The sequence below is a fragment of the Cucumis sativus genome, chromosome 7, assembly GCF_000004075.3.
Source record: "Cucumis sativus cultivar 9930 chromosome 7, Cucumber_9930_V3, whole genome shotgun sequence".
NCBI classification, from domain to species: domain Eukaryota; kingdom Viridiplantae; phylum Streptophyta; class Magnoliopsida; order Cucurbitales; family Cucurbitaceae; genus Cucumis; species Cucumis sativus.
In genome coordinates, this window is record NC_026661.2 from 16,463,728 (window position 1) to 16,479,558 (window position 15,831).

Below are 15,831 nucleotides of genomic sequence, written 5' to 3' on the forward strand. Positions count from 1 at the left end.
AACAATTCTGTTTAGTTTAATTTTTACTTCTACTTTTACAACTTCAACTTGCTTTACTATTATACAACATTTGTCTCCTATGAAAGAGTCAATTTCTCCAACTATAAATCAATTTAATTAAATTCAATATTGGTGGTTTTAATTTGAAAATTTTCATTGATTTGAACAAACACAAAATCATATTTTATTCGGAATATGACAAATCTATATGAGGACTTGTTCAAATAAAATGAGGATGTTTTTTCTTTCTTTTTTGTTTTTGGAAGGATTTGGATTACAAAGTTTTGATCTCTACAGCGTTATACATAAATTGAATTAGTTTTTCTAATTTCACTTTGAAAATTGATAGAAGATGTACTCTAATTTCAAATTGGTGAAATTACAAATTTAACTATATTATAATTTTGTAGATATTAAATTTAATATATTTTAAGTATAGATCATAGGAACTAAATTTTATCTTTCAACATATGTTAAATATAAATTTGAGAACTAAGATAGGAAGATTTTCACTCTTACATCTTTTGTTCAATTTTATATATTTTAAATAAATTACAACCTAAAAAAGGTAAATTCTTTTAATTGTAATTATGGGATGGAAGATTGAATTATAACTTTTTAATGAGTTTGATTAGTATTCTATTTAATAAGTTACATTTGAATGGACTAAAATTCATAATTTATTTAAAAGCTAAAAGAAATCTCTTTACTTACATAATTTAATATCAAAATTGTTTGTTCCGTTTTTAATAGAAAGTTAGTTTGTTTTTTCAAAAACAAAATAAACTAAAATATTTATAAACTACACCTGAGCTTTAGCATAACACTAAAAACGAAAGTAATTGAATTTAGAAGTTTTAATTTTAGTTTAAAAACTAACTCTACATCCCATTCTCTCTTTTCCTCGACTTTTTTAATAGGATTTATTAGGAATTGTTTTTAAATATAGCAAAATAAATTAAAATCTTTACAAAATATAGTAAAAAATATTACCGTCTATCATTGATGAGCTATAGATTAAGATAGACTAATATATGTATATAATATCTTTATGAACATAAATAATATTCTATCTAGGTTTATCATAAATAGATTGTAATATTTTATTATATTAATAAACATTTTTAGAAGTTTTATCATTTAAAACAAAGATTGCATTTAAAAGTAACAAGTTGTATGTTAAAAGCGGTTTAGAACTTAATTCTTTTCGAAATAGACGGAAGAAATTGAGATTGGGCGTACAATTTCAACCCTAATACATACTCACAAAACTAATAAACCTAAAGAATTGATAGTAGAGATTTCAATGAACCGAAACTAAATCAAGTTTTGAATTGTTTTCTTAAACATTCATATGCCCGCATTCCAAGTAGACGACTACTAACTTGATCAATTCCAAAATTTGTGATCTCGGTCCCTTTGTATTTTTAAACGTGATGCCCTTATTTTAAATTAAATTGCAAGTTTAATCCAAATATAAGTTAGAAAATGAAATCGATTCTATATGGTTAAGGAGAGTTTAAAAAGTTTAGCCAAATACCATGAATGGAAACAAAAACATTAGATGTGGTCATATCTTATAAAGATTTAAAATCTATGATTTACTTGGAAACAAAGACCATATTGTCAACTTAAGATCTTCTTAAACAAATCAAGTAGCTATGGGGGAGGTTCGATATATATCCCATCGAATTCATTCTCTCTCTCATACTTTTTTTTTTTTTTTCTCTCTCTCAAAGTAAAGCTTTACTAAAAAGAGAAGAAATTAGGAGGGGGAAAAGTAGGTGTGGGCACGTGAGATTACTTTTAAAGAACAGTGGCCTTACAACAGCACAATTGCACATGATATCAAAATAATTAGTAGTAGTAGGTCTTGTGTCACTTGCCCACTTCTTTTTCCTTCTAACGCTTCCCTCTTATTTTAACCCTAAACTATATCCGTCCTCCAGTCCTCCACTGAGTTAAGCCTCTATTATTAGAACGATGATATCCACATCATTCTTTTCAAATGTATATTGACAGTGAAATTGTATATAGATTAAACTTGGAATTGGCCTCTAGGGATGTTTAATTTGAACATAATTTCATTATTTTATGCATGAAAAAGAAAATTCTTGTAAACAAATTTATGATCAACTCAAATTCCTCCCTTTCGGTGGGAACAATACAAACTTTGCCGCCTTCGTAACTGACGAAACTACCCTTTCCCTTTTCTCTTCCCATCAAACTTCGAATTTTGAATTTTGAATTTTGAATTTTGAATTTTCTTTTTTGCCACGGACACGTGTCGGTTCTTTGTTTTTCTTTCTTCCAAACTTCTCGAACTCCAACCAATCACTTTCCAGATATCTTTTCTTGCTCCACTTGTTTAACTTTGAACGTTCCACGTCAGAATTATTTCTGTAATTTCATTATATAATATAAACAATAATAATAACTCTTCATTTTGGTCTAATTTACGTTTAGGTGTATTTTGATAGCTAATAAAGATTTCTTTAAATCAGAAGAGTGTAGAACTAACTGAGCCATCAAAAGATCTAACAAAATCAAACAGTAAAAATTGTTCGAAAATGTTCAATCTAGATATTGCAATACAAAATTCATTATATCAATATTAATTTGGGGTTGAGTCCTTCAATTTTCTTGAGAAATTGATCTTTTGACTTTCAATTTTTATTTTCTTGGTAATTGGCTAGAAATCTCTAGTAAAAAATTTCCTAAATAACGAAAAGAAAAAAAAATGATGTGTTTTTCAATTAACAAAGTAAACATAACTCAATCTTAGGTTTAAATACTCATGGTTGTACTAAAAAATTGATTGAAACATACCTAAAATTTAACAAAATAATTAAAACTAATCACTTGTGCCACAAATATCATTACACTTACAAGTCTCCATTACTTCATTAAAAATAAAATAGATAGAGAATGGCTTCTTTTGAAACAAAATTAAAGTTTCATTGAAAGCATAAATGAGCTTTTAAGTTTTAGAAGCGTAATTGGAAAGCTATTGTACGTTATAATTTAATTAATCATTTAATAAATAGAACCAATTGTCAAATTTTATTATTTATCAAACAAATAAACATAAACATATGCATACATTTTTTGAAATAGACTATTTCACCCTTTCTTCCCTTTTTTATTTTTTGCAATAACTTACTGTAATTTTGTGGCATACAAGTCAAATGAGAAGGGAATGACAAAAATACCATCTAATCATAACCAAAATTATTTTAAATTTAAAATATTTACAAATATGATCAACGACCGTATGTATCTATATAAACACAAATAGTAGTTTATTATAGTCCGTTGTTATGTTATTTTATTATATTTATAAATATTTCAATTATTTTTGTTTTATTTGTAAACAACCTTATAAATATATAAAATATTGTTGTTGCAAATCACCTAGAAGGAGTGATGCGTTGAGAGGCCTTAACGCCTAGATAGAACACGTGTTTCCTTGCTTTGTATCTAGTAATGTGTTGGTATCTCGCCTGGTCAGAACGCCTTCTTCAGTAAGCTCACATTATGGTTAAGTTGCCAAGTGATCATATCGCCTACCAGTAAAAACGCCTACTGATCACCTCGCATGTCGCCTAGTCAAAACGCGTATTGCAAAACATAAAAAGTTAGAAGAAAAGGGTTGAGTCACATATCTCGATTTCTTTAAGACATTTCACGACTTTGATCTTTTTGTGCAAACAAATTTGTGTTGTCCCGTCGTCCCTATGATAAAACAGACATGTTTTTCAATTAGTTTTGCACTGATCAAACTAATTGAAATCTCAACACTCAAATAGACACTCTAATGCTGGAAATATTAATTAAGGACGAGAGAACTTAAGAGAAAAAAAAACGTTGATCGTTTTGTTGTGTACTTAAAAAGAGAAGAATGAGACTCATATATAGTAAGCGGGGAGAGAGACTCCAACAGTCAAATGATTAATGACAAAAAGAAAAATCATTAATTGATAATTACCATTTAATTTGAAACGGTTTCAGATTTTGAAAGTTTAATTTACAAAAATGTTTATAATACAAGAAACGGTTTTGAAAACTAAAGATAGTTTTAGCAAAAATATATTATATTATTATTCCTCACCACTTGACGGCACGCGAATGTGGAGATATCGACAAACCTACTTTTGCCTATCTCTTCACCTCTTCCAAAATTCGGGTGCCCTTAGGATCTAAACCAATAAATGAATGTATGAGTTTATAAACAAGACTTCCACATTATTGCTATCTAAGAAACGTGATAATGTAAGTTTTCAATAAAATAATAACAAATATTTGCTAGCTCAAAATTTTAATTAAGAAATAGGGTATTTATAAATTGTATGGGAAATCATGTTTTGGCAAAGGGGTTTCAATAATTACTCTCTTTGCTTTGGAAGACCCCTCTAGATTTTTAGTATAAATTGTACTTTGCACTATGATTAGGAGTGATAGAGTTTCATTAAGAAAATAGACCAGTGTGCCTTTTTTTTCTCCCCTCTAATTGTAATCCAAAATTATTTACTTTTTTTTTTGTTGTTAATAATATAATTTAAATACATTCTTCAATTATTAATTTCTTTATAAAAGACTTCTTGAACATTCATAGTGTTTATGCCACCCTTTCACAATAATAATTCTTGTCTGAGAGACAATTAATAATGTTAATAACATTTTTGAACTATTTCCATAATAATTGATTATGACAGGATTTTTCAGAAATTTATACATTATTTAATTTAATTGTGATCTCTTTCTTTTAAATAGGCTTTTTTAAGAAAATTTAATTGGAGTTGTAAAATGAAACTATGAAATATAATTTGTTTTAACTATGTGGTGAAATAAATTATATTGTTTATTCAAGCTATCAAGAACCACTTTTCTAGTTTTACTGTGAGGTTCAATAACCTTAGATATTAGACAGTATAAGTTTGTCAAATTGATTTTTTTTAATTAAATAAGGCATGGATGTACGATATAGTAAAATAGCATATACAAACATAAGAATTCAATTTTTGCTACTTTAGCAATTTAAAGTGAGATAGAACATGCACGGATATTACGTTCATGCTTAAATCTATCGCGATAAGACGCACATTGATGACTACAGTGTTAATCCATTTAGAAAAACAAGCTTAAACGAAATCAAAGTTCAAATATGTAAGAAATTAGAATATGTTTCATTCAACAATAGTTCTCATGAATGTATATCAAATTTTCTACTCTTAAATAAGAAAACTAACCCCCCACACTCATCCGAAAAATACAACAAATAAATTAAACTAAAAGAGTTGAAATACAAAGAAAAACTAAAAAATAAAGAAAAAGACACGACACTTCAAAGCTTAAACCCTAGAGCTGAGAAAAGAAATCCTACATATATAGAAAATGGCAAGAGATTAGTCACAACATCTTGAGGAAAAAGTTTCGCACACCATAAATTTGCTCAATGTTGTGCTACGGTGACACAATAGGGTTAGAGTCTCTACCTTACAACGCTAAGCATATTGTGATCCGTACCACAACGTTGTGCCTCAAGGACAAAACGATATATTGTTGGTTCTTGAGCCCTAATGCTTTGATTGACCTTAAGTTTTTTATATTTTAGCTCTATATTTTAAACATGTTAGAGAGTCTTCTAAACTAGTTATCATACGTAAAAATATATTTAAATATTAAATTTTTAAGAACGTGTCGATTTAAGTTAATAAAAAATTATATTATTTTTGGAAGGTATATATATCATAAATTTGGGAAAAAATATATAAAATCAGTACAAAAATATTCTTCATATCCTAAACTCAATTCATTCTTATAAAATTAAAATAAGTGTAATTAATACATTATTGTTTTGAAAGGGTCTACATCAAATATGCCCTAAAACTTCATGTTATTTCCTTAATTATAACTTATATTTTAAGTCATCTAAGATTCTAATTTTTTGTTTGTGAAGTTAACCTTGTTTAACTATTTTTTCCCTTTAAGCTTTTCTTGTTTTGTCTCTATTTGTAGTTGGCTAAAGCTAAATGTTCTCTATTGTAGCCAATAATGATAATAATAATAATCTCTCAACCTTCTCTAACAATAACCTCTAATGAACTTTTATTTTGATATTGAGCAAGTCCTTTAAGTATTCAAATCTTTTTGCTTATATGCATCTTTTGTGTTTATTGTACTATATGTTGCTTTTTATATAATTTGATTCATATTCAAGCAATAGCTATATGAACCTACCATTCAAACTCAAGTGTTTGATAGATTGAGCATAACTTTTCTTAGAGCTGGTATTAATTCTTCCAATCACTTGAATAATAAATGGGGTGTAAAACCTAGGTTACAACTCAAGTTTTTTCCATTAAAATATATTCACCAATAAATATTCCTCTCGGTATGTCCTTTCAAATATTGATTTAAGGGATATCATTCATTTTGAACTTGAGTTTCGAACTACGAATGATTAGAGCACAATATGTGTTTAAAATCCTTAAAAATGAAATGATTTTTTTAAATTAAGTGTGGATTGTGATAATTTTATATTATTTCTATCATTAGTTAGAGGAATGATTTAACATGTCACAAATTCTAATAACTATATAGTTCAGTGAGTAATCTCAGTACAGTTCTCGATAGATAAGATATTTATTCTCATTTAAAAGATGAACAACTTGATCTTTCAACTTTACACGGTAAAGATACGCGAAATTCACTTAATGATGAAAGAAATGAAGGAAATGATTGGATGAAAATTGTGATATGGTTTACAAAAGGGAATTGATGTGTTGTTCTCTAAAAAGAGTATAAGTTGCTTTCAAATATGGTCAAGAGATAAAATATATTATTATTTTAGTTAAATTGTAATCTAAGAGAAATTTAATCCAAACATTTCCAATTTTAACAACTAAAAACCAACTCAAAATAATGAAAAAAAATAATAAAAAAAAACTAAAAAAAAAATCAAACAATGAAACTTCATTTAATTAACCAAACTAATATTTTGATCTTTTAAAAACAGGAAAAAGAAAGTTTTACCACGAAATGAAAACAAAACTAATGTTAGAAATTTCAAACCACCCAATATATAAAAAAAGAAAAAAAATTACATTTCTTTTTAAAAAAATCTAAATTTATTAAATTAAATACAAACAGCAATTTACATTCAAATTATTAATCTATATAACAATACTTTTTAAAAAAATATATAAATATAAAAAAATCTGTCAAAGTTTTAAAAATCTATTAACCACTATATTTATACTTTTTAGAAAATATTATACACTTGATTATTTTTTATAAAATTATCTCGTTAAATTATATATAATAATTATTATTAAATTTCCGCTTCATCAAACTACATTTCAAACTTAACAAAGTATTATAAATCTTTCTAGATATTTATTTGAAAGAATGTTAAAAAGATATTTTCATATATAATTTCATCGTATTCGTATATGACAAAATTGTTAAGATATTTTTATAGAAAATGACATTATAGAAAAACGTTTGTTAAAACTTGATATTTTTTACAAATGTATTTAATGATGTATGTGTACAACATTCAATAAGTATAAAGATGGAGATTGATCCATCAACTTTTGTATGGTAATCGGTATACAATTAGTCACAACCATAAAGAATAATTGAATGAGATAAATGTGTTATTCTTACTCTTTACACTTTTGATAAGATAGATAGATTAAACTCTTCTAGTTGTTAATTGGTTTTGAGGTAAAATCCCATTTATTTAATATGTTATCATAGCTCATAAAGTTCAAACTAGTATTTGATTCAATTAAAAGAAATTACGATCGAAGTCATCATTTTGAGGGTGCATATATTGAGAAATGAGAATATGTAAATGAATTATTTCTTTTACTGTCAACGGTTTAGAGACAATATTTGAGAGTATATAATAAACTTACATTAACTTATCACAAATAGACCTCGAGAGCTTATGTAAACTTTGCTATGTTTTCTAATACTTTGAGTCTGATTACTATATTTGTAACCTATACACATCTAAGAAAATTATTATAATCTACCCAAGATAGATCACATAATATATGATATAACAGTCTATGTCTATTACGGTAACAGATGGACTATGATATTTTATTATAGTTTAAAAATATGTTGATTTATTTCGATATATTTGAGATGTGGTATATATTAATAAAAAAAAAGGTGAAGAATGAAGAAGGTCGAAATTGGACGGTTAAAGGCGTTTAGAGGGGGTATTTTAGTAAAGATAATAAGAAGGAAAATAAAAATGATCAAAACGACAAGAGGAGGCCCCATGTTGAGTACAACGCTCACTTCTCTGTTGCTTCTTTCTTTCCTTCTTTTTCAAATAGAGAGAGAAAAACATAAAAGTGAAATTTTTTAAATTTAAATAAATAAATAAAATGGGGATAGTGAAGTCATTATTTGAATTCTCTCTCTCTCCTCCCTCTCTCTCAACAAACTTTGAAATTCTGACAGCTTCCAAGCTTTGGCCTACCATCGCCATTCACCATTCACCATTCCTTCTTCTTCTTCTTCTTCTTCTTCTTCTTCTTCTTCTCTTCTTCCTCCTCATCCTTCTCCTCTCTTTCCTTCCCCTCATTTCTGAACCTAAAGCCATACAAATCATCACCATCATCAACCGCGGGAGCCATGTCTGGTTATGTAGGCATTCTCGTCTCAGATCCATGGCTCCAGAATCAGTTCACTCAAGTCGAGCTCCGGAGTCTCAAGTCTCATGTATGTACCTCATCTCTTTCTTCTTTTGCTTCAATCTTTTTTCAACTTCTCTCTCTCTCTCTCGCGCGCGCATTATTCTTGATTTTTTTCTTTGTATATGTTTTTGCTCTTTGAACCGTTGGTTACTTAGTGTTTTTGGTTTCGATCTGATTGGCTTTTGGCAGTATATGAGTATGAAGAGAGAGAACGGTAGGCTTAACCTTGGAGACTTGCCTTCTAAGATGTCCAGACTTAAAGTTGTCGGAGAGAATCTAACGGAACAAGAGAGAGCTTCTTTTTTACAAGATTTATATCAGAATCAGGATGATGAAGTTGATTATGAATTCTTCCTTAAAGTACGTTCGTGTTTTTGTTATCTTTTTTATTTTATTACTTTTCTTTCTTCAGCTTTGAGAGATACAGTGACTGTTAGATGATGTTCATCTCCAATCTATCTCCATTTTAACGGAAATTCTAATGTATTACTTACAGATTTATTTGAAATTGCAAGCTCATGCAAGTGCTAGAACCGGAAGTACTGGTGCGAAAAATTCATCGGCATTTCTTAAGGCCGCCACCACTACTTTGCTTCATACAATTAGTGAATCCGAGAAGGCATCTTATGTCGCACATATCAATAATTACCTTTCACAAGATAAATTTCTTAAGAGATACCTCCCTATAGACCCTTCCACCAACAATCTATTTGAGATTGCAAAGGATGGCGTTCTTCTCTGGTAATCATCAAATCATTATTATCCTTATTTTTAATTACCTTTGTTCTTAATTTGACCGGTTTCGATTACAATGATGAATTCTGTTATTGGTGGATACAGTAAACTTATCAATGTGGCGGTTCCTGGAACTATTGATGATCGTGCAATCAATACAAAGGCTGTGCTAAATCCTTGGGAAAGAAATGAAAACCATACGCTTTGCCTCAACTCTGCAAAGGCGATTGGATGCACTGTCGTAAACATTGGAACACAGGATTTTATTGAAGGAAGGGTATGCATATTCCTCTTCGCTATCAGAATGAACAGAGTCAAGAAGTTATTTCTTATACCTTCCATTTGAAATATTAGTTTCTTGCATCTACCAAGTTTTCAATGCCATTCAACTTTGAGTGTGCTTAAACTTTTTAACTAAAAGAAAAGAAAAAATACCATTAAGCCTAAGGCATGGCAAGCAAGTGAATGTTATTAATATTTAGGAACAAATGGGAAGCAGATGTAATTATGGGGAAAATTCTTTTCAATTTTCTGATTTTTAGTTTCCCTTTTCTGATTAATTTATAGTTTAAAGGTTTAGAATTTTCTTTCTGTTTGCTTATTTAGTTAAGGATTTTCCCTGCTAGTTTTAGATGTAGCAGTTACCTGAATGCTTACCTCCCATAGGTCGCCACCCTTTTTCTCCTGTTTTTCTCTTTCATTCGACTTCTACCGGGACTAGTTTATTCCCCGCTCCCGAGCCTTATCAGTGCTTTATTTCCCGTAACTTTTCCTTTGCAATATTAGACACTAAAAAGAAGTCATTGTCAGTCTTCTTTGCTGAAGTTCCACTTCCCAAAATGGTGCTGCAACATCGAGTTACATGATTTAAAACTAAATAATTAATTATCCAACTTATTCATCATATTCTGAAAGAATCAAAATGTTGAAGAATGAACAGAAGAGCCCTAGAGACCAAGTTATTGTGAAATAGTATACTAAGTAATCTTTACAACTTTACTGATCAGACTGAGTTCTAAATCATCTGTTTTTATTTGCAGCGGCATCTTGTACTCGGACTTATATCTCAGATTATTAAGGTAAAATACTGTGATGAGATTTTAACATTACGTTTTATATATGTATAGAAGTATATAAAGAATTTAACCATTACACTGACTTTCACTATAAAATAATTATCGTTACCTTTCTATGTTAAACACGTTCCAAAAGGTTTATATTTAGATTAATTCATCTGTCCTAATGGTTATTGTACCAGATACAATTATTGGCAGACCTCAACCTCAAAAAGACCCCTCAGTTGGTGGAGTTGGTTGGTGATAGTAAGGTAATGATGGCCTTTGAATTATATGATATACTTTTTACAGAAAGTTTTACTTTTACAAACTCTTAGCAGCAAATAATTTGGAAGACTTTATGTAATTCTCTAACTGCCAGGATGTGGAGGAGTTGATGAGCCTACCTCCAGAAAAGATCTTACTGAGGTGGATGAATTTTCAACTCAAGAAAGGAGGATACAATAAGACAGTTACAAACTTCTCTTCTGACATAAAGGTATAAATGATGATGAAGTTTTTTATTTGGAAATATTTCATTTCAGCGCTTGTTCGTATGTTTTCCTTTCCTATAATACCGGTCTAACTTGGTTAGATCTACACTTGAAATGTCTGAGTTGACATTGCTAATTTGTATATCTTGTGCATAACTCGTACAGTTATCTTTCCAATCTCAATAGGAAGGTTTTGACAAAAGATCCATATCAACTTGTAGGACATTTTAAATCTGTAGCTATGTTTGATAACTTGTACTTGATGCTGATAAAGAAGTTCGCATTTTATATTTCTGTACTCTGTTAGGATATTCAAAGATCCATACGACAACATGAAACTGTGAATTCATTCTATATCTGCTAGTGTTTGACAAATGCAATCGATTATGTTCACATTTAAGAACTGAAGTGTATCCAAGAATTCATTCCACATCTGCTATTATTTCTTATTCATGCTGAACCTCCTACTTTTTCCTGATCGAAGGTGAAGCAGTTGACGTGGAAATTTATTGTTTGATAGTGTACTGCATACAAGTTTTGTTCTCGAAAGTGTATATTGTTATTTTCCTTCTATGGATTTCTTTTCATTTTTGAACAATTGAGATATCTGTTCTACAGGATGCAGAAGCATATGCTTACCTTTTAAAAGTCCTTGCGCCTGAGCACAGTAATCCATCAATATTGACAGTGAAAGATGCTTTAGAACGAGCAAAGTTGGTTCTTGAACATGCAGATAAGATGGGTTGTAAAAGATATCTCACAGCTAGAGATATTGTGGAAGGTTCACCAAATTTGAATCTTGCTTTCGTCGCTCATATCTTTCAGCATAGGTGAGAAAATAATCTTCTCCTTGGGCAGAGCTGCATTTGGTTCTTATTTTGTTCAATTCAGTTCTATGGATTTTTTTCTCTAGTGAAAGCTCGTAATGTCTATATTCTATTTTGTATGATACTAAAGCTATGCAAGCCTAAGAAAGTTTGTGCTGTGCTTGTTCTTCAATGTAGACATATTTCATGACATGAATATAAAATTACGTTCTGACATGCATATATACCAATAAAAGGCACATGTAATGTATTGTTACTGTTTATCATGGATTTACAATTAAATGTGCACGCAGTTTGTTGGTACATACAAATTTGTGGATTGAAAGCCTTTGGGACAAGTGGAGGATGAGTAACCAAATTATATAAAATGACCTGTGACTTGGATTTCAGAGGATCTTTAATTATTTGGTTCCGTTAACTGTCCTGTGAACTGCTGACTTCTATGTTTGTTTGTCTTTTTGTTCTTTGGTCATTTTTTTTTCTTTTTTCTGTCATATACCTTTTTGTTCCTGCCAATTATCAAGTTGTTTATGACATTTACCATACTTTGTAGGAATGGGCTGTCTACTCAGACAAAGCAGATATCTTTTCTAGAGACAATGCCAGATGACGCCCAAATTTCTAGGGAAGAGAGAGCGTTCCGTTTATGGATAAATAGCATGGGGCTTTCAACTTATATCAATAATGTCTTTGAAGATCTTAGAAATGGGTAAAAATTATTCATCTCTTCCTACATTATTTTGTGGACCTAAAATAGGCTAATTGGATACAATTTATTTATTCGATCGTTCTTTTAAGTAATTGTACCAGATCAGAGTAAATCACTAAAAACCATTGGTTCTTTTTAACTATGAAGAAATTTCACTTTAATAAAATTTGCAACTTTTTCCAGTGAAATGTAGGTTATCAAATAGGATCATTCTAATGTCTATGTTTGCAAACTAATAGATTATATTAACAATGAAAGAAATATAATTTTCCCTTCACTTTTCAGGTGGATTCTTCTTGAGACGCTAGACAAGGTGTCCCCAGGAATTGTTAATTGGAAGATTGCAAATAAGCCTCCGATTAAAATGCCATTTAGAAAAGTAGAAAACTGCAACCAAGTTGTCAAAATAGGGAAGCAATTGAAGTTCTCTTTGGTCAATATTGCTGGAAATGATATTGTGCAAGGGAATAAAAAATTGATACTGGGTAAGCCAGCCAAGTTTGTCATCCGTTAAGCAAACTTAATTATTATACATGATTCTCACCATATCACGAAAATAGTTCCAGAATTTTAGTTGCATAGTAAATGTTATATTTGGAAGTATTCCCCTTGGTATATTGCTCAGATGAAGTTTTATGGATTTCTTGTCAGCTTACTTGTGGCAACTGATGAGATACAACATCCTTCAACTTCTAAAGAACTTAAGATTCCACTCATTTGGAAAGGAAATCATTGATGCTGATATTTTGCAATGGGCAAATGGTAAAGTCAGAAGTTCTGGGAGCCAGTGTCGCATGGATAGTTTCAAGGTATTGATTTTTTATACTTTGTTTTTTCCAAAACTGACGTAAGATTGGGATATTTGAATTATCTCAGGTAGTCAGGCTGGTGTTAGAACTTTGAAAGTTCTAACTGTTGCTTTATAAGTTTACACGATCATTGAGTTTTGAAATATGAACAAAAAAAAATTTTGGTCGGCCTTTCTGCTTCCCTTATTCACACACTCCCACATATACTTTTTAGAACATTTCCTTATTACTATATTACAATTCCTTAAACTTTCAACCATTTATTTTTGTGTTTTCAGCCGCTCTTTTTATAATAACTTTTTTATTACACCAAATGGGGTAAGGAGATTTGAACCTCCAGCGTGTTTATGTCAATAACCACTAAACTAAGCTCATTTTGACGTTCATTTGATGAATTATTGAATAGAAACTTAGCATAAAAATATTCTTTTAACTTGAGCATAACTCAACTAGTTAAGACATATATCTTCAACTAAGAGGTTAGAGGTTTGAATCTCCTTGATAACAGCATATCTTAATTGTGTTTGATCGAACAACATCTAACTATATTGAAATAAGTAATATATAACAAAAAAACAAGGACTTACGTGTTGATTAATATTTAATGTTGTTATTTATGGGACTTGCTAATAACTTAATATTATCATAATATCCAATCTACAGGACAAGAGTTTGTCGAATGGAACATTTTTCCTGGAGCTTCTCAGTTCAGTGCAGCCTAGAGTTGTCAATTGGAGTCTTGTTACCAAAGGAATCACCGGTATGGTTTTCTTTTTTACTAGGCATTTTTGCATAGCAAATCATTTCGCCTTTGATATTAAACGTACTCAAATGTCAGTTCGTAGACTATAATCTATCTATTTTTTTTCTCTAAGTAATCTTTTTATCTGTTTCTATTTCTTAGATCTTCAAAATTTTAGGTGTTTGAAACTGTATGTCAAGTTTTTAAGTTATGATTAGGTTTGTATATGTTTGGAAAATTGTCGATAGAACTGCTGAAAATATTTACAATATAGCAAAATATGACAGCCTATCAACAATAAGTTGTGGTGGTCTATTGTCACATAGATGGTAGTTTCTTATAGTAAAGTAAAATTTTGCTACATTTAAAAATATTTTGGTTAATTTTTTTGTTGTACTTAAAAAAACCAAAAATGTAAATTTCAAAACAACTAATCTGTTAAAAAGAAGTTTAGGTTCAAAGGAAAAGAAATATACATTAAATGATGATAAACAAAACAGGTCATATAAACTTTCTTTATCAAGAAAAGATTCGATCATACACTTTTCAAATTTATAGAAGAAAATTTGAAAAGGTTTTGTAAATGTCTTTTAAAGTCGAAACATTGTTTAATACATTAAGGGACCAAGAAAAAGACATCCCCACGTGTCTACAAATTTTCTAATTCTATTGTCTTTTTCTTTAATGATGACCAACATAGAGGAGGAGAAAAAGATGAATGCAACCTACATCATTAGCATTGCAAGGAAGCTTGGTTGTTCCATATTTTTGCTTCCTGAAGACATCACTGAGGTTATTTCCTGAACTTTTAACTCCATCTTCTAACAATATTTGCATTTATAAATTGTTAAAGAATGAATTGATAGGATGAAATTCAATAACAGCAAATCAAAAGTTATAAGAATATGTTGACTATAATTAGGATAAATTGTAGGTTAAATTGTTAAAAGAATGAATTGATAAGTGTTTGGAAAGTATTTTAGAATAGGAATCTTCTAGAATTTCAAATAGAAATCAATGATCTGGTAATTAAAATTTTCATGCCACACATTTCACATCTAAATTTTTGCCCAAAAGACAAAATTAAAATTGAGTTGAAAACAGTAAGGAATTAAAAGAATATTAAGATGGCTTATATTAACATAAACATATTTGGTTGTATGATAAAAGATATTAACAGGTTTATGTTGTTGTTTGTGTTCAATTAGGTGAACCAAAAGATGATCCTGACCTTAACTGCAAGCATAATGTATTGGTTCTTGAAACAAGGTGGGGATGACAAAGCTTCGGTTAGTTCAGACAGCGAAAACAGCAGCCAATCAGAGGCCATTTCGAACTCAACGACCGATGACTCAGCCTCCGAGTCATCAGCAGATGAAAATGGTAACATGTAAATCCAAAATTAAAACATCATACAGAAATTCCAATGATGATTACATTTTTTTAGTTGTTTAATTTTCAATTGGAATTTGTGAATTTCAAAAGAATGCGTATTGGCTAAATGGTGCATTATTATAGGAAGAAGAAGAGGAAGAACAAACTCAAAAGTGCTTTTTTAAAAAAAGGAATTTTTTTTTTTTTTTTTTTTTGCTTTCTGCAGAAGCAGCTGCGATCTGTGAATAGTTCAGTTCTTTTCAACAAATATTTGTATTATGAATTTGATTCTTTTTCTTTTCTCCTAATTTTTGGGATTTTCCGTCATATAGTATATATCTATTAGTTTGCATTTTATTGTACTTA

General features: G+C 29.5%; 1 protein-coding gene across 1 annotated transcript; it reads left to right on the forward strand.

The window, feature by feature from the left end:
* Positions 1 to 8,435: 8,435 nt before the first annotated feature.
* Positions 8,436 to 15,831, forward strand: LOC101205381 (fimbrin-2). The gene is made up of 14 exons (XM_004150314.3): positions 8,436 to 8,745; positions 8,910 to 9,080; positions 9,217 to 9,461; positions 9,561 to 9,732; positions 10,496 to 10,534; positions 10,714 to 10,782; positions 10,893 to 11,009; positions 11,623 to 11,834; positions 12,385 to 12,540; positions 12,826 to 13,025; positions 13,192 to 13,349; positions 14,013 to 14,109; positions 14,792 to 14,883; positions 15,300 to 15,831. Exons 1-14 carry the CDS (start codon positions 8,659 to 8,661, stop codon positions 15,483 to 15,485), a joined length of 2,001 nt encoding a protein of 666 aa, XP_004150362.1. The 5' UTR covers positions 8,436 to 8,658; the 3' UTR covers positions 15,486 to 15,831.

Bases quoted from the DNA above. Each gene is read 5' to 3' on its own strand.
- LOC101205381 (XM_004150314.3), top strand. From the start codon at position 8,659: ATGTCTGGTTATGTAGGCATTCTCGTCTCAGATCCATGGCTCCAGAAT. The intron at 10,535-10,713 runs GTAAAATACTGT...TTATTGTACCAG, and splicing joins TTATATCTCAGATTATTAAG to ATACAATTATTGGCAGACCT. The intron at 13,026-13,191 runs GTAAGCCAGCCA...ATTTCTTGTCAG, and splicing joins GAATAAAAAATTGATACTGG to CTTACTTGTGGCAACTGATG.